Genomic DNA, 17,846 nt, shown 5'->3' with positions numbered 1-17,846 from the left:
TTCATTGTCAAGATTTGAAATTTATTGACTCGACAAAAGTGTGTACACGGGTTTTGGCAATGCTTTAAAATTGATGTCTGGAGTGGGGTCTGGTGGATGGCTGATCTGATCTGATGATTTTTAAGGTCTTCGAGGAGGATTGGACATGGATTGGCTGGTAACGCCCCCTTAGCCATGTAGGAGCGCCTGCTGGCAGCCCTTGCAGTAGAGCTTGGCCTCGCGACGCTTCGAGTTACGGCGATGCATCTTGACCAGAACGTAGACCAGACCCACCGAAGCCCAGGTGGCCTTGGCTACCTGTGGGAGATGGTTGTTGTTGTTGAGGCGGAAATAATAGGATTCTCTGTCGAGGTGAAATGATTACTTACATTGGCGCGTCCACGCATAGTTTGACTGTTAAAAGCCTCGGTAAAATTGAACTGCTCGGACATTTTGAGATCGTTGTGGATACCGGTATTCGATGCAATCGGGGGCAAGGTATTAAAATTTTGATACAATATTCGACTTATACTTTTTCGAGGTTTTCGATTGGGCTTTGAGTTGGAATTTTAGTAACGTCAGCTAAAATTAAAATCACAATCGACAAGGCCGCCTCGTTATCTATATCTTTACTAATACTATTCTATTAGCTGCAGAAATGAAATATATTAAACAATAATCTTTTTTTTTAATAAATTGAATTAATATTTGGTATTAATTACAGGTATCTCTTACGAAGATGTTTGTTCATGACACACGCAACACCATATTAACGTCATTATCCGCAGAGAATGCAAAATTGAAATATATTCACTTAATAAATGGCAACTTGCAACTAATTTAAATGGCTGTCAACTATACCTTGTTATTTCTATACAGGGTATTGCCTAGGCTTAAAGGGTATACCAGACTGTACACATATTGGATTTACTATCGAATATTTTAATAATATTCAATATTAGATGCTTTTAATGGCCGATCAGGGGTATAAATTAATTTACCATTATGATAATTTTAACTAACTTTATAAAAGAATGTACAATTTGCATATTCCCTAAGCCAGGTATCCATATGGCTCTTACTTGCCACAGCAAACCTCAAGCTGATATCTAGTTTTCATTTGCATGTTTGAAAAATGCTGCCCGGCTATGTGATTGTCAACCCATCTCCACCAGAATCGCGCCTTGCATGTCACCTGGCATGGTGACCCAACACCATACTGTCAATTAATGTGCCAAGATTATAGCCCAGCCAGATAACGAACCGCCTCGGCCCACCTTAAATTTGGCTATATGAATAAGTAGTGGGGCGGAGACTTGCGCTGACCCATAATTCCCACACCCACTTACTTAACGGTTTGATCGAATATGTGCTATTAGCTAAATCCAATATCAAGTCATTTGCATGTTAACAGTTGCATATAAAAGGAGTCTCCAATAGATCGGAAATCCGTAATAACGTCTCGAAAATGAAGTTCCATTTGCTGTTAATCTGTGTTGCCATATCCACGGGATCGCTGCCCGGATCAGAGGCAGGGGTAGGTCCTGAAAACTCCCAGCCAAAGGATGCCACCTCATGGATACTATCAACTTTCAGGTGACCGAGGAACAGATGTGGTCAGCTGGCAAACTAATGCGCGATGTCTGCCTGCCCAAGTTTCCCAAGGTCAGCGTCGAGGTGGCCGACAACATACGCAATGGAAATATTCCAAATAGCAAGGACAGCAACTGCTACATCAACTGCATCATGGAAATGATGCAGGCGGTATGTTTTCTGTTTCTTTTTTTAATGAAAATTAATAGATTAATGTCTTCGTTTAGATCAAGAAGGGCAAGTTCCAGCTGGAGTCAACCCTTAAGCAGATGGATATCATGCTACCGGATAGCTACAAGGATGAGTACCGCAAGGGTATCAATATGTGCAAGGACTCCACTGTGGGCCTAAAGAACGCCCCCAATTGCGATCCCGCTCATGCGTTGCTCTCGTGCCTGAAGAGTAACATCAAGGTGTTCGTGTTTCCCTAGGAATTTCCGATACCAGAAATGCTTCCCATTCGCATCCGCATTCGCAACAGATAAATTCGATAACATTCCATTGACCAAAGAATCCCTGCCCTCCCCTGCCCCGAAAGCCAAAACCTTCGACCAGATCAATAAAGGTTAACCCTTAGAATTGTGGTGCATTTTGATTGGACGGCGATGGGTGTGGTTTCGCTTGCATGTTCCGCCCTGGCAATGTCATGGCTATCGCGGGGAGATCTACATCCGAGGCGATTGGCTTGTACCGGATGTGCCGGACACGATTATGACGGGTATAAAATGTCCAACGGCGATCGCTGGCCGTCCATAAACCACAAGAGAAGCGAAAATGATGCAGATCAACCGGATGACGACTATGAGAAACCTACTCTTGGTGACACTGGCCTGCGCCGCAGTCCTAATAGGATCGGCAGCGGCGGATGAGGAAGAGATCTCCATGACCGTGGACGAGGTGGTGGAGCTGATTGAGCCCTTTGGCGATGGCTGCACCCCCAAGCCAACGAGGGGTAAATCCATTGGAACTTCCTATTTCCAGTTATCCTTTTTGTAACACTTTATCCATACACAGAAAATATCGTTGAGATGGTGCTAAATAAGGAGGATGCCAAGCACGAGTCCAAGTGCTTCCGCCAGTGCATGCTGGAGCAGTTCGAGCTGATGCCCGAGGGCCAGATGCAGTTCAACGAGGACAAGACCGTCGAGATGATTAACATGATGTTCCCGGATCGTGAAGATGAAGGCAGGCGCATCATTAAGACCTGTAATGAGAAGATGGCGGGTCAGACGGACAAGTGAGTGTGGAGCTCGTAAGGACTATAGTGTCCTGAAATCGTAGCCCATGAAAATATCTTTAAGCACATATTTCATAAATTTCTTCTCTGTGTATTTCAAATTTAGGTGTGAAGCTGCCCACGGCATCTCCATGTGCATGCTGCGCGAGATGCGCTCCGCCGGCTTTAAGATTCCCGAAATCAAAGAATAAGGTCATCGAGATGGCCCCCAATTTGCATGTTCATTACTATTTTTTTTTTTCGTGTTAGTAAAGTTGAATTTAATTAGAAAAAGCTCGAGAACTCGTAGTGGTTCCCTACAAAAATAAAGCGCCCAGCCCAACGAAATGAGGAATACTTACCGGGTGGGAAGTGGATTTGCAGACCTCAAATGGGGCATTAACAGAGGGTATTATCATTTCAGCAAAAAGCTAACTCCTTAACCAAGTTCAAAATATAAATTTGTTATCGTATTTTAAAATTTATTAATATCTTTTACAAACTTTCAAAACAACGCTGCTTAGAAAAAGTAAATATATAAAAAAAACCCATGATTAAGATCTACAATAAATTGTGGATTCATTGGCCAAACTACTGGATTAAGCTAATGGATATCATAGAAGTAGAAGGATCTACCAGACCAACTTGACGTTGTTGCGCTCCAGCTGGCGGCCGATGCACTGGTTGAAGAGATGAGCCACCTCGCAGGAGTTCTTGGACGCAATGCCGCGGTTGCAGGCCTGGGCCATGCTAGAGCTAATGGCCATGGCCATCTTGTTGTCCTGGGTCACCAGACTAGTTAGCTTCTCCACCTGACTTACGTTTAGCTTGTTGTTGTCGTCCATCTGGAAAAGTTTTTTATTGGTAGGAAGAAGGATTAGGAATTAGATGACATATTACTCCTTTGTCCTGAGTCCACTTACCAGCTTGATCTTTTTGAGCACACATTCGGAAAGACACTTCTCCTTCTCGCTGGGATTGGATACCTTCATGAGGGAACGTTGATCCTTAGGCAGCTGAAGCTTCTGAATGCACTCCCTCCTGGCCGTGCTTATCATCTCCTGCACCTGCGGCAAGTTCCGATTAATCACAGTCCACATGGGCTCTGTTCCGCTTTTGGGCAGTAGCTTAGTAATATCGAATGGCTGGCTCTGGCCCTGGATGCAGTGCATCTGCAACAGAGCTACGACTACGATTGTTATCAGTGAAATGGTAGATGAGTTCATCTTGGCACTGTCTAGGTGTATGGTTATAGACTTACTCTAGTTCTTGGCTTATATAGTAGCCCATGATCTTAACACTTTCTTCGGCGCATGGCATTTCTTTCGCTTGATTTTGCTGATCACATCGAAATTTTCCAATGTCAAGTTCATCATTCTCAGTGTTGCCCCCACAAGTCACGCTCCAGAGATGATCTTTGACTATGTCAGTTCATTATAGACAATGGCAATCGGATTAGTGTAGATCTTTAATCTGAAAAGTTGTAGAGAAACTGATTTTCTATCTCTTTATTAGAAGGTATATCCATCTTTATCAGAAGTTGCCTTAATTTTGTGTAAAAGATACAATTTTTAAAGCTCTATTAACTAGTTGGTTATAAATATGAGCCTTTTAATAAAGTTAATAGGCCTTTTATTTTAGCTGAAAACGATTAAGTTCGTAGACCAATTAGTTTGTATTAAATTGATAGTGATTAGTTTCCGAACTAATGAACTACATTTTTATATTTCTATAGCGATTATAATACAATTTCTAAAGCAGAAAATTATATCTAATTTAAAATATAAGTAATTCCCAAAGTGCTCAGATATCAACCGCATCACAGAGACTTTCGACTTGTTAATAGATCGCCAACTTGTTAACAAAATTTGACGGAACCTTATCGAGATGTCTAGTAAGCCTTCTTAAAACTAATTGAAGTGAAAAATTAGCATGCAACATGCTCACACGATATTGATCGTAATCCAATTTCAGCTGTTTGAAATTGGAATGGGCAATATGGATTGCGTGCTCTGAAAATTCCACACGTTGGAAATGCAAACATACTACCTGAAGTACAGATTGCGAACAAGCAAAGCTGGCTAACTGACAGGCAAAGCTGGGAGACCGACGGGCAGATCCAAGGGTATATTATGGCCTAAACGGTCAATTTTAATGGGTTTTTTTTTTTTTGGTGGGGGAAGTAGGGAACTGGGAATGGGAATCCATATAATAATATAATAGCTTGATGACCCCACCAGTCACTATCACTCATCTCACCCAGAGCTGTTGATCGATTTAATTACAAGCGGGATTTTGCATTTTCATTTCCATTTCCATTTCTATTACGATTTCCACCGATTTCATGCCAGTCACCAATTAAGCAAATAAGTGGAGATTGGTGGGCCATCTCATCTCTCCCAGTTCCAGTGGAGTGGAGTGTCACTTGTTCACACGATGCCCAGTCGAGGGCATCTCCGGCGGATCCCATACCGTCCCGTCCCGTGTGTCCAGAGCGGCCTAGTAGAGTGTCATGTGCTGCCCATGTAGTTCATAATTGCTGGTAATTGCTGGAGCTGCTTGAGACGACGCTGTAGATCAGCGATGGATTTGATCTGCCAAGTCAATCACGGGACTTGGGCCTAAGCTTTAGCTCCTATAAAACGCCGACAGCGCCAGCGATTCGCATCCAAGTTAGAGTTCGTACGCCGTGCTGTTCAATCGCAAATCGAAATGTCGCGTCTGATCAATCTATCCGTTCTGCTCCTTATCGGTCTGGTGTGCCTGGGAGCCGCCTTTGCCAAGCCGCACGAGGAGATGACCAAGGACCATGCCACCGAGCTGGCCAACGAATGCAAGGCTGAGACGGGCGCCACCGATGGTGAGTAGCCAGGATTTTGAGAAGGATGCAAAGGATTGGATTCCCCATTCACGCCTTATCCTTTACAGAGGATGTGGAGCATATGATGAATCACGAGGCGGCCGAAAGCCATAAGGGCAAGTGCCTGCGCGCCTGCGTGCTGAAGAAGTTCCAGATTGTAAGTGCTTCACCGGCAGGACACATTCACTCTGCTTACCAACTTTTTCCATTGCAGATGGATGACTCCGGCAAGGTGAACAAGGAGCATGCCGTGGAAATGGTCAAGGCCTTGGCCAAGCACGATGCCGAGAAGGAGGATGCCGCCACCGAGGTAGCGGATAAGTGCGAGGCCATCGAGGCATCTGAGGATCAGTGAGTAGTGTTTCGTCTTTGCAGTTCCGTGTCATAATCCTTCACATCCATTCCAGTTGCGACGCTGCTGTCGCCTTTGAGACATGCATTTACGAGCAAATGAAGGAGCACGGTCTGGAGCTGGAGGAACACTGAAAACTGACTTGAGACCCATGCTGAACCCCGTTACTGAATCACAAGCGCCCCCAAATGGAATACAACCATCTACTTTTTTTTTATGTGTATACTATGATTAGTCCGTAAGTAATTGATAAAGTGAGAAACTGCAAAAGAAAAAATGGTTATTGAATGGAATGAGTTAGGAGGAAAAGGACTTATCTTGAGTACAAGATAACCTCATGAGATCCGATCCCAAAATATAGCTCTATTTCGTTGTTCAGCTTACAATCTTTATTTTAAATATAGGTTCATATAATTATTTGCATATAATATCCCAATCTGGGGTGTACTTAAAAGTTATCATTACTCTCTACGAATTACTACACAATCTTCTTCGTTTCTGGTTTTTTTTTCCAGCGGTTTTCTTGCTGAGATATTCCGTCTCAGGCATGCAAAGTCGTTTTCTAACCAATAAACATAACGGCGACCTTAGCACGTTTCCTCACGGCACACTCCTTATTTCGTTCATAATCTTCGGCCGACTTTGTGAAATCTGTGGGTCAATATAGCTTATTGCTTTAACCTACATACGTCTATATATGTATACTAAGCTGTCCGCTACGAGGGAATTCGCGTCGAAAAGACAGCTGTTGCGTTTGCGTTTGCAGACCGTCTCCGCCAGGCGAATTCACAGCAGTCTCGGACAAGGGTCATTAATCCTATTAGTTAGCAGCTAGATGCAATGCGCAGGTTTGATCTCCACACACACTCGATGACTTCCACGAACACGCACAAACAGCACAAATAGCCATCCACAAAACGCGAATCGCCAGATAAAACACAGGTAGACTATAAACACATGTTAAAAAAAAAGAAGTATATCTAAGTGTAATACACAATCGTTCGTATGAACCATGAAATTATGAAGGAGAGAAGAAACGAGATGTCTGTCTGCTTTGGGTGTACATGTAGTGCGTATGCCCGCCTCCAGTTTGATATCCTAGCTTACGTTTATTTTACAATTGTTTCCCTTGCAGTCGCAGTTGCGGTTCGTGTTTGCTTTGCTTTTAGGCAGGCTGGCAGTTTTGTTTTCCCTAAATGTTTTGTGTCCGCCACCCATGGCCACCCACCTGCCGCTCCGCGTCCATTCGTGAGGTTTGCCGGAACGGAAAGTGGTGACTGCGTCCGTCTTAGAGGAAGTAGTCCGCCTGAGGTTTCTTCGAGGGTATGCCGCGACTCTCCTGTGGAGCCGCCTCGAAGATGACGAAGTCGCGATGCAGGTACTCGTTCAGCTCCAAGATGGCAGCCACATTGCCACAGCTGCAAATGGAAGACGAGGAAAGTTACTAAAGAGAATTCAACAGTTTAAAAGAAGATGACTCACCGATAGCAGTAGTTGGGCGCCGACCATACCGTCAGGACGGTTTCGTTGAAGTGCCACTTGAAGCCCTCCATCACCAGTTGGTGTGCACGGCAAATCATGTCGATCTCATTGGTACGGTTGAACTGGGAGACCACATCCGAGCCAAAAAGGTAGCCAGCGCCGCGCGGCGAGACGCCCCAGCCGGTCTGATCCTCTGGATCGCTCCAGAGCAGATCGCACATGGGCCCGTCGTGCGGTACTTCCTGCTTGCGATCGATGCTGCGGATCTGGTCTAGATATTGAATGGACGGCGAAAGGCCGCCGTGTACGCAGAATATCTTGCCGTCGATGATAGCCGACAAGCTGAGGTAGTCGAAAATCTCTGTGCAGTAGCGCCACACGGCCGTCGAGCCATACTTGCGGAGGCACTCGTCGTAAAAGCCGTACACTTGCGTGATCTGGCGCGACTCATGGTTGCCGCGTATCAGCGTGATGCGGTCGGGATAACGTACCTTCAACGCTAACAGCAGCAGGAATGTTTCCACGCTATAATAGCCGCGATCCACGAAGTCACCCATGAACAAGTAGTTCTTCTCGGGCACATCGCCGCCAACCTTAAACAGCTCCTTCAGATCGTAGAACTGTCCATGGATATCGCCACATACGGTCACCGGCGAGTCCACACGCTGCACATTGCCCTCCTCCACTAGAATCTCGCGCGCCTTAGCGCACAGGGCCTTAACCTCGTTCTCCTTAATGATCTCGCAGCGTTTCAGCTGCTCGATCTGGCGGTCCAGGTCGCTGTAATCGGACATCTTCACCCGGAGGATGGCGGCAGCCGAGGCGACGGGAAAACGGTGAATCGGACTGCAGGCGTTGACGGGGCGGGGAGACAGTATCTTTTGTCGTTCACCGGGCTAAAGTGGATAGTTTCCAGTCGGCGGCACGGATGCAAGCAGAAGAGACGAAAGAGAAATTACCATCAGTTTCGGTTCGCTTTAATGGCTGGACCTTAAAGGGTGTTATGTACTTGTGTAACAGGTGAGCGTTTCAGACTCTAGCAGCTAACAATCGCTTATCGATCTTCACAACAGAATTCCCAGTGAAATTTTAAACGTTTTTGGATAGTTACGGATTTACATAAGCAAACTACATATATTCGCGTGTTTAACTATGACACTTGTTGAAGAAAAGCGGCTTAAATTTGAATATGCAGATTAATATAAAATTTATAGTTCCAGGGATAAATGATTTATGACATTGAGTTTCTATTTGAAGTTTTACTTGTTCCATAATTTTAACCCAGACTTACTAAGTTTGACTTTTTAGAGAGTGCTTAGTAGTTAATAAGTATATAGCCGACTTAGTTTTTTCTTTTAAAATTGTGTTCCTTATAAAAAGGGTTACCAAAAGTAACTTTTCAAGCTTGGTTTTAATGTAATCTTCGCTTGTTGAAATTCACACATTCTGACTGGGTTCTGTTGTAAAAATAGGGTATCCTATGGTCGATTATAGCGTTATTTTTTGTTTGTGTTTCGGTTTTTGCATGCGCTGCGCGTGTGTGCGTCGGCTTTGTGCGAGTGCGTCCGTGTGTGTGTGGCTTGTCGCTAGTCTTTTGCCGCGCGCAATTTCCACCGTCTGCCGTGCTTTTTCCGGCTTTACCGACAGTTTTCCCGGAAACGCTACTTACTCAGCGCAATGGCGGGCTTTTTTGACAATCCTTTCGCTGGTGGCTCGGCTTTCGTGCTCGCGTTTCCGTAAAAAAAATGCTCATTAAATTTTTTTTAGCAACCGGGATCTGCTTATGGTTTAGTGTGACCAGAATCAACCGTTGTTAAAATAATGCCGTGCGTGGGAAAGTCGGGTTTGAGATTTTCTTCCGCTAAAGTGTGGTCATACAGTCGATTTTACACAGCTTATGACATGTTCACAGGTTTAAGTTATCAAGAAAGATCCCGATATCTAATATCTTTTACTTTCACACATAAATTGAATCAAATGTAAAATTTATATAAAATAATATACAAAATTGCATACGAATCTCAAAAACCATAAATAATAATTTTATTTTTCAGAATTTTTTAAACAATCGATAGGCCTCAAACAATTTGTAATTTTGATTGTTAAACACTGGGTACCGATAACACTGGGTCTTAATAAAATGCCGCCCCAAGCCCCACCTCCACAACATTTAAATGCAATTGTGAAATTAAATCCGTACCCATTCGGAAGCCATGTCTACCTTTGGAGCTGATGTTGACCAGGTTTGGCCAGCGGTCACCGGGGACTCCCAACCACTGACCGATTTTGGATGCAAATTGCTAAAGGAATGCCGGCAGGTAAAGAAGCCTGTTGCTGGAGACAATGAGGCGGGAAAGCTTATGTCCAGATCCGAGGAGTTTCCTCTGGAGGTGGGTACTCAGACTTCACCTAGTCGAACCATTTTATAACTGGTATCGCTTCTCCCCCATTTAGTTCGGCGTAGAAAGCGTCCGCGTGAAGAGACAATCTCCTCTGCGGCTGAGCAAGATTAACGAGGAGGTAGCATCTGTTTATCCGGTTCTACATGAACGTACCTTGGGCCTGTATCTGCAGTACCTCGAGCACAAGTGCCACTGGGGTAAATGAGCATTTCGTTCAAATCCATTACCATTTGTAAAATGTCGCACATCTGGTTGCAGGGAACTCCGTGGAGAAGCCTATTTACCGGGCATTGTCCCTTTGCGGATTCGTACAGCGCCTGCTGGAGAAGCGCTGTGCCAGCTTCTTTGCTCGCAACGACAAGTTTCTGCTGCTGAGCCGTGAGACCGGGGCCAGTGGATTTGAATCCGTGGGTACATTGTCAGAGAAGGAACCTCTGGTGTTGGCCGATGTGCTAAGCTATGACGATATCAAGATGTCTGCCTTGCTCTCCGTGAGCTCTCATACGGAGTTCATCAACGAGGGCGAACGAAGCAACTGCGGCCGCGTAGATCGGGACTCCAAGACTTTGGAGCGGAGCGGGGTCATAGTGGGCATGATTGGAGCCCGGTTGTCGCGGCGCAATCTCATGGAATTCCAGGACATTGTCATCGCACGCCAGCAGAACTCGCGACAAAATGGTTACGGGATGGCTTTGGATGAGCCGGTTAGAACGCGGGAGGAGGACTACCGGCGTCTGTGGCGCGGGTTTTATGCCACTAGAGATCTCATCCATGGCGAGGCTGTCATCAACAACAAGCGATTCGGACCCTCGCGGAATAAGCAAGACGTCTTTGACAATCTGGTGATGAAGCGGCGGTACGCCATCAGCTTCGACATGCTGCTGCTGGAGGGGCAAGCAAGAGCAGAGCGTGTCAAAAAGTTGGCCTACATCCATGTGGTGGGCTTTGGCCTAGGCGTGTGGAAGGCTGCTGCTCAGCAGGAGCGCATCTTCTTGGAGACCTTCGAACAACGCATGCGCACGCTGGGCAACAGGCTCAGAAACGTAGGCCTCGTACACTTCTCCTGGTTTTCGATCACCGATTGCGGCGGTCTGCGCAACGGTTCGCTTGTAGAGATCCCTGGCCATCCTGAAGACGGCATCAGGGTGCTCATATCCAAACGCAATCCGGCACAGAAGTTGACTGAACCTGAGCATGTCGGAATGCTGCTAGTTGTGTCCTATGCTTGGGATGGCAACGCACTGCCGGGTAATGAATTCTGGATGGTAAGTTGTTAAGAGATGATACATTTTTAAGGTATCATTTTGAAAGAACCTTTCCTCTAGCATAATTAACATGATTTTCAAGGGCATAGATCAAGGGTACAGTTATCTTAACAAACCAAAGCCACTAAAAATTAGATAAAAGTTGACCAGACAAAAACATTCTAATACACAGCTAAGGTCTTGTCATAAGCTTGTGGTTTAGGTTTTTGAATATCTTATTGTTTTTCTATAAATAACAAAAGCGCCTTTTAACTAAAACTAAGGCTGTGTTATATTATCTGAGGTATAACTATCTATAAGTATAATGAGGACAATCTTTATCAGTGCCTGTAATCTGATCTTACGTTTATAGAACTAGCTAATTGCAAACATAAACAAATTTGAGTAACTTATAGATTTATAACCAAGTTTGAGAAATTATATTAATCTTTAAAAGGTTTCCCAGAGTTTATCCTTTTGGGGAAAGTGACTTGACCTTTAGCAGTTAGTTAGTGAAATGCCAGTAAACTATTAGACAGAATCGTTCGTATATGACCTTTAAATTAGCTAACTAAATTACTCAAGTCATGTAAACAGATATCCAATTTTCTAATCATAAGCCTTTTTTCTTTTTGCAGAAAATGCTAAAATCGACAGGCGACTCCTCTACGGCTTGCTCCACTTTGGTAGCCGAACTGCACAATCCGTATATCAACACGGAGTTCTGCAATGGTAACAACCTGCACATCGCCTCTCCGGAGCACGGCGTGCTACATATAGCAGAATATGCCCGGCGGGTGATCCGAGGCGAGAGTGACGGCTGATGATACGTGGATCTCTGCTAGCTATCTAATCTTATCTAATCGTGAATGCCTAGCTACTGTTTTATTCCACACTTGCTGTAGGTCAATTCCATGACCTTTTGACGGAAGCATGACAGCTTCTTCTAATACTAGGGATCTATTATTATATTTTCGTTTTTTCAACAGGAAACTTTGATTTAATCAAAGAATTTTCATCTAGTTTTTCACTATCTTTAAGTTGAGCCACGAAAATGCCTTCTGAAGAGCAGGATAAGAGGATCGTCACCTTGATTTGACCTTTGTAGAGTTCTTAAAACCAAAGTAAAGTAAATTAAAGGTTGGTTTAACCAGTTTTATGTTTGTAAAAAGTGTAAATACATTATAAATGCTATGCCATCCCTAGTGTCTCTTGTGATCCGATGATTACAGTGTGTAGCCCAGTTTGGTCACCCAGCTCAAGCCCTCCACGGTCGTCGTCTTGGGTTTGTACTCACAGCCCACCCAGCCATCGTAGCCGAACTCCTGGAGGGCCTTGAAGACATAGCTGTAGTCCAGTTCACCAGAAACATCGGGCTCGTGACGATGCGGCACCTGAGCAATCTGGAAGTGACCAATTAGGGCCTTGTACTCCTCCAGCGTCTTGGACACGTTGCCGTGCAGGTGCTGCAGATGGTAGAGATCGGCCAGCAGCCGGATGTTGTCAGAGCCAACAGCGGCCAGAACTCCAGCGGCTTTGGCATACGAGTTCATGAAATAACCGGGCACGGCATACTTGTTAATTGGCTCTATCACGCCGATCATCTGCTTCGCCCTGAGGCTATCGGCGGCGATTTTCAGATTCGAGGTGTACGTCTTCGTATAGTCGCTCTCCTGTCCGCCCTTGAATAGTCCGGCTGTGAGGTGAATCTTGCCGCAGTTTACCTGGCGGGCGAACTCAATGGTGGCATCCAGCTGGCTACGAAACAGTTTTTCCGATCCCGGCACACTGGTGGAGCCGAAACGCAGCTGATCGTTGGTCTTGTCAAAGGCCAGATTCACCAGGCTGACCACAATGCCCGTCTCCTTAACAGCGGCCACCACGTCGCCGGTCTCGCCCTCGGGATAGGGGATCTCTACAGCCCGGAATCCACTTTGGTGGGCCAGACGAATCCGCTCCGCGATCGTAGCCGCTCTCTCCGTGAAAAGAAAGTTTAGATTCGCTGCAAACTTGAGTGCCATTTTTCCCGGGTTTTCCGTCCACTAATCTCCGGCTGCGTTCACGTTTGGTAAACAACTGGGGAACACGATTGCGATTACGTTTTTTATATCTACCGACTTTTGATACTGCCAATGTCATATGGCCAGAGCTTTTCCGACAGGAGCTTTGCACGAAATAAATATTGTTTGCTGAGCTTTCATAAGTCTAGAACTAATGACGTTTATTCTGCTTTTTCTAGCACTATAAATTGGTATTAACCCACTGTATGCTAAAGCTTTGACCATATGACAGTCCAGATCATTATCATTTACTCATCTTTTAAATTAATAGTTATTTTAGTGTTATATTTAAAAAGATTTCTAAAAAAATCGGTTGCAAATTTTTTTTTAATGTAAAACGCCTCCTAGAGGACGGTAGAAGAGCTCTCGCAATTTTGCTGTTACATTCAAATATCCAGTATTCATCAAACCTAAATTCACTTTTTGCAGAAGAAATTCAAAATAAATACAAAATAAATTAGGTAACCAAAACACACAAATTAAAACTTCAAATTCTGTAAAATTAAGTTTTACGCCAAAAAATGTTCCACAAAATGTAATTTTTGAAATGTCATTTTTTTTTTTTTTTTTTTTAAGTAAAACGCCACCCAAAGGTTAGTAGGCAAGCTCTTTCAATTTTGCTGTTAGATTTAAATATCCAGTATTCATCAAACCTAAATGTTTTTTTTCTAGAAAACAAAAAAGTTGAATTTCGTAGTATAATAATGTTAATTTCTGTTGTATTTAGTTAGACCCAACATATATCCCCATTTTAAAACGCTGGTTTTTCCCCTTCGAAATAGTTTAATTTTATATATAATGTTTACAAAACCTAATTTTGTTTCTTTCGAAGATGGCCTAAGGACATGGATCTGGACACTAAAACTGACACTAATAATTTAATGATATTAATAATGTTTAGGGGGAAACTGGGAAACTAGGGACCTCTCCACAGAGGGATGGGCGAAGAGGTCTACCACCTGCTCTGAATTTCGTCTGATCGTCTTTCTTCTTCAACTCCTCTCCTGCTCTTCCTGCTTCTACTCTTTCCCCTCCTGCTCTTCCTGATGCTAATCGGTACCAACAGCGACGTTGACAGTTTCATTGTTCGGACTTTCGATCAGCAAACGGACGCTATTACGCATTGCCAATTCGGCCGAGGAGGTATCACGGTCGACTCCGGCAACGGCCAACAGATCTACGATTCCATTGATAATTTTTTTAATTTTGCTGTCTTTCTTCCGATTATCGATATTATCGTTATCTTCGTTATCAACGTTATCATCGTTATCGTTATCGTTATCTTCGTTATCAACGTTATCATCGTTATCGTTATCGTTATCTTCGTTATCAACGTTATCATCGTTATCGTTATCGTTATCTTCGTTATCAACGTTATCATCGTTATCGTTATCGTTATCTTCGTTATCATCGTTATCGTTATCTTCGTTATCAACGTTATCATCGTTATCGTTATGGTTATCTTCGTTATCAACGTTATCGTTATCGTTATCGTTATCATCCTGATAGCCAGATATAGCCGTTAGTGGCATTTTGTCAGCATTCGCATCCTTGACTTTCTCCATCGAAGAAGCTTCTTTAGACTTCGACTTGTAAACAAAAACGACGTCCTTGTCGCTCCATTCTGTCTCCGAAGGGTCGATATCATCAGCACTGCTCTTTTCTCTCTTCGCCTGGATAGCCATCTTGATCTCATCCAGCAATGTGGGTATCTTCTCGTAATCTTTAGCATTGCCCAGACTCTTGCCACTCTTGTTAGCCTTGGCTCCCAGGCTCTTGGTAGACCTACTTGATAGCTGTTCTCTTTCCTTGATCATGTCCTTAACAGACCATTTCTTATTGGCAAATTCCGGGCAAGTCTTTTCCCTTGCCACTCTCAATTTTAATGTTCCCTCTTCCAAGCACTTCACTCGATCCTTTAGGCTGCCGCATAAGCCATTCGCATAGCTAGGAACTGGCTTCGGTTCTTCCTCTCTCGGTGACGTAATCCAACTGGAATCATTAGCAACTGCATCTAAATCTCTCCCTAAATCAAAGGGGGGTATGATCTTATGGATGGGATCGAAAAAAAGAGAATTTCGATCCTCATGGAGGCGAGGCCAGGTTTTGCCAGTCAGTCGAGGTGATTCTTGATCATCAGCTGTACATCGTCGAGATTTTTTGTTGGCCTGACAGTAGAACGGAGGGTTTATTCGAGAATTGCCGATGGCCAACTCCTGTTGGCCACGGGCTGCCACAGGATCATATGTTTCGAGCTGATGCTTTGTCACATTGGCCTCCAAGAAGTAACGGAACCAAGTGGCAAACTCGAAATTATCATTAAAGTGAGCCTTGATCAGATTACCGATCGGTATCGGTTTACTAACCTTCATCTTATTAAAGCACTTCTGCAGCTCCTTGAAGTTGTTTATATACTCATATTGCTGATTCGATACGAATTTCACCTTGGCCAGGTTCATCACCTTGGGGAATGCCATATGCATCAGATTGCAATAGGCTGCTCCGGTGCACAGGTGCTCGATCTTCACCAGACGGCATTGCAGCATCTCGTTGTACCAATCCAAGAGCTCTAAACGGGACCATCGCTTCAGCTTGTGCGAGTCGCACACGTTGATGGCCTTGTTCACCATGTTCTGGTTAACTCGGGGGATAGGCTGGTCAGATCAGGAGGTCTATAGATGGTAACCTCTTATTTTAATTATTGTTTAAGCTAGTAATCTTTTGCTTACCTGCTATAAGAATCGCGTAAACTAAAAACTAAAATCTTGAAACTAACTAACTGCTGCTTAACAAATTTGATTCTCAAGCTTCCGATCGGTGTTGTTGTTATATAATTTATTAATGTAGAAAAACTATAAATTTGAAAACTGTGGTAGCTGTTAAGGCTAGCCGAGATGGCTCAAATAACCGAAGGAATGACATAAAATTCCCCCCACAACTTGATTTGAAAATAATCACGAAATTTTGATTTATATTTCGTTGAACTCAAACTCACGCGTAACTGTTAAATTTCTTTTTTTTTTTTTATTAATTTTCTTTTGGATTGTTCAGTTTTAAATTGATGAAAACCCAAGTTGCAAAACCCGGTAAAAAGACCCTAAGCTATTTTGTTTTAGATGTTCACCGGACGACTGTTTCGAAGTAAATGAGTCTGAGCCAGGCCTGGGCTGGGGACATTGGAAAATCAAAAGTGACGTTTCGTTTCACAGCCCACTAGATTGGGTAGTAAGTTTTTACGCATTATAAGCTAAGTTTTTAAAGGATTTTAGCTTACAAGCTGCTGAAAAAAAGACTGCAGAAATAACTAATTTAACCTCTTTAAATTCGGTTTTTAGTTTAAGCTTTCTTTTACAAAATCAAGCATTTCTTGGAAGCATTTAGATGGGTTATCAGCTTAATACCTACAAATTTACCAACTCTAATCTATAAGTGATAATTGTAAATCAAATTCTAAACCCCTAGAGCTGCTAAACTAACTAGCAAACCATTTCAGCTGGCTATCCCACAAACCCAATATCCCGGCAAACAATTCAATGTTCTGGCCAAAAAGCTGAACAGGATTAGGAAAATTGAATTGGTTTTGTCTAACTAGACGGCTTCGGCTTCGGCTTTGGCTTTGGCTTCGGCTTTGGCTTTGGCTGACCCCCATGTGGGCAATTTAAATACTGAAAAATTAAAAAAAAAAAAAAACTAAAATGGGAAAAATGAAATGAAAATGAAAAACATTCTAAAACGGACATGTCATTGCCATTGGTGTGTTCGTGTGGCAGCACGACTGTTTTAGTCGGAATAATAATACCAAAAATAAATTGCGAAAATATTCGAAATGTGAAAGGAGCCACACAGAGTGAAATGTCCAATTGTTTCGGGCACTTTTCCACCACCTCACCGCCCTCCCTCTTGGCACCCCTTTTGTTTTCAACCATTTTCACTTGCATTTGGAAATCCCGGAAATGTACACCTCCTACGAAATGCATTTCCCATACGGTTACGGACCATAAACAAAGGCAATTAAATTTGTAAAATTCCGAAACGAGTGAAAAGTGCAATGTGCAACGTGCAACCTGTCGTGTGCCTGTGTATGTATGTATGTATGTGTGTGTGTGTCCTCATTGATTAGCCAGATGCCAGTTGCCAGTTGCCCAGTTGGCCATTTTTGCATCCAGTTTGGCCTTTATATTTCAAATTGATTGCATTCAGCATAGAAATTGGATTGCTTGTCCATTTGCCATATTACTGGGCTCTCAGCACCCACCGCCAGCTGATGACCTTAATTAATTACTAAACTAAACACTAAAAACTAACAATTAAAATGGAAATTGGTTTCTAGAGATTAATATCTTGTTTAAGGCTAACAAATCTTGCTGGAAAATATTTTGTTGGATTTTTAAGTTGAATTTTAAACTGAAAACTAAACTAAAAATGGGAAGTTTATAGGGGATTTTTTCTCTTTTGAATCTTTAAGATCAAAAGGGGATGCTTAAGTCAGTTTATCTTACATAAACTTTATATTTGTCTTTAAATTTTTGAAAACTCATTAAACTAACCAATATATATCCTCATTAATTCAGTTTTTATCATTTAGATTTCAGATTAGACTCCATTTTATTCACTTTACTAATGCTAATCATCAAAAGGAAACATTTCTCTTAGGAAAT

At 43.2% G+C, this 17,846-nt stretch overlaps 9 protein-coding genes across 10 annotated transcripts; 4 read left to right on the top strand and 5 right to left on the bottom strand.

The window, feature by feature from the left end:
- Positions 1-14: 14 nt before the first annotated feature.
- LOC108105003 (putative 60S ribosomal protein L33) lies at positions 15-771 on the bottom strand. Its single transcript, XM_017211379.1, has 3 exons — positions 715-771; positions 369-629; positions 15-297 (listed from the first exon to the last, which is right to left on the bottom strand). Exons 2-3 carry the CDS (start codon positions 429-431, stop codon positions 169-171), a joined length of 192 nt encoding a protein of 63 aa, XP_017066868.1. The 5' UTR covers positions 432-629; positions 715-771; the 3' UTR covers positions 15-168.
- Positions 772-1,398: 627 nt separating this feature from the next.
- On the top strand, positions 1,399-2,151 carry LOC108104991 (general odorant-binding protein 19a). The gene is made up of 3 exons (XM_017211367.1): positions 1,399-1,516; positions 1,576-1,743; positions 1,800-2,151. Exons 1-3 carry the CDS (start codon positions 1,448-1,450, stop codon positions 2,001-2,003), a joined length of 441 nt encoding a protein of 146 aa, XP_017066856.1. The 5' UTR covers positions 1,399-1,447; the 3' UTR covers positions 2,004-2,151.
- A 186-nt stretch (positions 2,152-2,337) lies between these two features.
- On the top strand, positions 2,338-3,136 carry LOC108104989. Its single transcript, XM_017211366.1, has 3 exons — positions 2,338-2,524; positions 2,587-2,809; positions 2,916-3,136. The coding sequence occupies exons 1-3, from the start codon at positions 2,347-2,349 to the stop codon at positions 2,998-3,000; spliced, it is 486 nt and encodes a 161-aa protein (XP_017066855.1). The 5' UTR covers positions 2,338-2,346; the 3' UTR covers positions 3,001-3,136.
- Positions 3,137-3,249: 113 nt separating this feature from the next.
- Positions 3,250-4,024, bottom strand: LOC108104988. The gene is made up of 2 exons (XM_017211365.2): positions 3,712-4,024; positions 3,250-3,633 (listed from the first exon to the last, which is right to left on the bottom strand). Exons 1-2 carry the CDS (start codon positions 4,012-4,014, stop codon positions 3,421-3,423), a joined length of 516 nt encoding a protein of 171 aa, XP_017066854.1. The 5' UTR covers positions 4,015-4,024; the 3' UTR covers positions 3,250-3,420.
- Positions 4,025-5,456: 1,432 nt separating this feature from the next.
- Positions 5,457-6,383, top strand: LOC108105100 (general odorant-binding protein 19d). The gene is made up of 4 exons (XM_017211535.2): positions 5,457-5,648; positions 5,717-5,805; positions 5,863-5,999; positions 6,056-6,383. The coding sequence occupies exons 1-4, from the start codon at positions 5,501-5,503 to the stop codon at positions 6,132-6,134; spliced, it is 453 nt and encodes a 150-aa protein (XP_017067024.1). The 5' UTR covers positions 5,457-5,500; the 3' UTR covers positions 6,135-6,383.
- LOC108105099 (serine/threonine-protein phosphatase 4 catalytic subunit) lies at positions 6,375-9,284 on the bottom strand. Of its 2 annotated transcripts, XR_001772348.2 has the most exons (4): positions 9,152-9,284; positions 7,483-8,378; positions 7,229-7,418; positions 6,375-6,947 (listed from the first exon to the last, which is right to left on the bottom strand). XR_001772348.2 is itself a non-coding variant. In XM_017211534.2 (3 exons), exons 2-3 carry the CDS (start codon positions 8,274-8,276, stop codon positions 7,289-7,291), a joined length of 924 nt encoding a protein of 307 aa, XP_017067023.1. In that variant the 5' UTR covers positions 8,277-8,378; positions 9,152-9,284; the 3' UTR covers positions 6,375-7,288. The 2 variants fall into 2 exon arrangements, 1 of the variants encoding a protein (XP_017067023.1); XM_017211534.2 differs by having other exon boundaries at positions 6,375-7,418.
- A 352-nt stretch (positions 9,285-9,636) lies between these two features.
- LOC108105103 lies at positions 9,637-12,327 on the top strand. Its single transcript, XM_017211538.1, has 4 exons — positions 9,637-9,872; positions 9,937-10,081; positions 10,143-11,149; positions 11,767-12,327. Exons 1-4 carry the CDS (start codon positions 9,696-9,698, stop codon positions 11,950-11,952), a joined length of 1,515 nt encoding a protein of 504 aa, XP_017067027.1. The 5' UTR covers positions 9,637-9,695; the 3' UTR covers positions 11,953-12,327.
- LOC108105104 (putative hydroxypyruvate isomerase) lies at positions 12,270-13,263 on the bottom strand. The gene has a single exon (XM_017211539.1). The coding sequence runs from the start codon at positions 13,147-13,149 to the stop codon at positions 12,355-12,357; it is 795 nt and encodes a 264-aa protein (XP_017067028.1). The 5' UTR covers positions 13,150-13,263; the 3' UTR covers positions 12,270-12,354.
- Positions 13,264-14,237: 974 nt separating this feature from the next.
- LOC108104986 (mediator of RNA polymerase II transcription subunit 2) lies at positions 14,238-16,861 on the bottom strand. Its single transcript, XM_017211362.2, has 2 exons — positions 15,918-16,861; positions 14,238-15,860 (listed from the first exon to the last, which is right to left on the bottom strand). The coding sequence occupies exon 2, from the start codon at positions 15,816-15,818 to the stop codon at positions 14,238-14,240; it is 1,581 nt and encodes a 526-aa protein (XP_017066851.2). The 5' UTR covers positions 15,819-15,860; positions 15,918-16,861.
- Between the last annotated feature and the right edge of the window lie 985 nt (positions 16,862-17,846).

This window comes from Drosophila eugracilis, unplaced genomic scaffold (genome assembly GCF_018153835.1).
Source record: "Drosophila eugracilis isolate 14026-0451.02 unplaced genomic scaffold, ASM1815383v1 contig_2155, whole genome shotgun sequence".
Lineage (NCBI taxonomy): Eukaryota > Metazoa > Arthropoda > Insecta > Diptera > Drosophilidae > Drosophila > Drosophila eugracilis.
Note: the sequence above shows the minus strand (reverse complement) of the source record. Positions and strands in the feature narration are given on the sequence as shown.

What these genes read in the sequence shown, in the direction of transcription:
- LOC108104988 (XM_017211365.2), bottom strand. Translation starts at nt 4,014, where the DNA reads ATGAACTCATCTACCATTTCACTGATAACAATCGTAGTCGTAGCTCTG. An exon ending in TGCTCAAAAAGATCAAGCTG is followed by an intron (nt 3,634 to 3,711) that starts GTAAGTGGACTC and finishes AAACTTTTCCAG; the next exon opens with ATGGACGACAACAACAAGCT.
- LOC108104989 (XM_017211366.1), top strand. Translation starts at nt 2,347, where the DNA reads ATGATGCAGATCAACCGGATGACGACTATGAGAAACCTACTCTTGGTG. An exon ending in CACCCCCAAGCCAACGAGGG is followed by an intron (nt 2,525 to 2,586) that starts GTAAATCCATTG and finishes ATCCATACACAG; the next exon opens with AAAATATCGTTGAGATGGTG. An exon ending in ATGGCGGGTCAGACGGACAA is followed by an intron (nt 2,810 to 2,915) that starts GTGAGTGTGGAG and finishes TTTCAAATTTAG; the next exon opens with GTGTGAAGCTGCCCACGGCA.
- LOC108105100 (XM_017211535.2), top strand. Translation starts at nt 5,501, where the DNA reads ATGTCGCGTCTGATCAATCTATCCGTTCTGCTCCTTATCGGTCTGGTG. An exon ending in TGAGACGGGCGCCACCGATG is followed by an intron (nt 5,649 to 5,716) that starts GTGAGTAGCCAG and finishes TATCCTTTACAG; the next exon opens with AGGATGTGGAGCATATGATG. An exon ending in ATCGAGGCATCTGAGGATCA is followed by an intron (nt 6,000 to 6,055) that starts GTGAGTAGTGTT and finishes CATCCATTCCAG; the next exon opens with TTGCGACGCTGCTGTCGCCT.
- LOC108105003 (XM_017211379.1), bottom strand. Translation starts at nt 431, where the DNA reads ATGTCCGAGCAGTTCAATTTTACCGAGGCTTTTAACAGTCAAACTATG. An exon ending in CTATGCGTGGACGCGCCAAT is followed by an intron (nt 298 to 368) that starts GTAAGTAATCAT and finishes CATCTCCCACAG; the next exon opens with GTAGCCAAGGCCACCTGGGC.
- LOC108104986 (XM_017211362.2), bottom strand. Translation starts at nt 15,818, where the DNA reads ATGGTGAACAAGGCCATCAACGTGTGCGACTCGCACAAGCTGAAGCGA.
- LOC108105099 (XM_017211534.2), bottom strand. Translation starts at nt 8,276, where the DNA reads ATGTCCGATTACAGCGACCTGGACCGCCAGATCGAGCAGCTGAAACGC. An exon ending in GCGCCCAACTACTGCTATCG is followed by an intron (nt 7,419 to 7,482) that starts GTGAGTCATCTT and finishes TTCCATTTGCAG; the next exon opens with CTGTGGCAATGTGGCTGCCA.
- LOC108105103 (XM_017211538.1), top strand. Translation starts at nt 9,696, where the DNA reads ATGTCTACCTTTGGAGCTGATGTTGACCAGGTTTGGCCAGCGGTCACC. An exon ending in CGAGCACAAGTGCCACTGGG is followed by an intron (nt 10,082 to 10,142) that starts GTAAATGAGCAT and finishes ATCTGGTTGCAG; the next exon opens with GGAACTCCGTGGAGAAGCCT. An exon ending in CGGGTAATGAATTCTGGATG is followed by an intron (nt 11,150 to 11,766) that starts GTAAGTTGTTAA and finishes TTCTTTTTGCAG; the next exon opens with AAAATGCTAAAATCGACAGG.
- LOC108105104 (XM_017211539.1), bottom strand. Translation starts at nt 13,149, where the DNA reads ATGGCACTCAAGTTTGCAGCGAATCTAAACTTTCTTTTCACGGAGAGA.
- LOC108104991 (XM_017211367.1), top strand. Translation starts at nt 1,448, where the DNA reads ATGAAGTTCCATTTGCTGTTAATCTGTGTTGCCATATCCACGGGATCG. An exon ending in TGCCCGGATCAGAGGCAGGG is followed by an intron (nt 1,517 to 1,575) that starts GTAGGTCCTGAA and finishes ATCAACTTTCAG; the next exon opens with GTGACCGAGGAACAGATGTG. An exon ending in TCATGGAAATGATGCAGGCG is followed by an intron (nt 1,744 to 1,799) that starts GTATGTTTTCTG and finishes GTCTTCGTTTAG; the next exon opens with ATCAAGAAGGGCAAGTTCCA.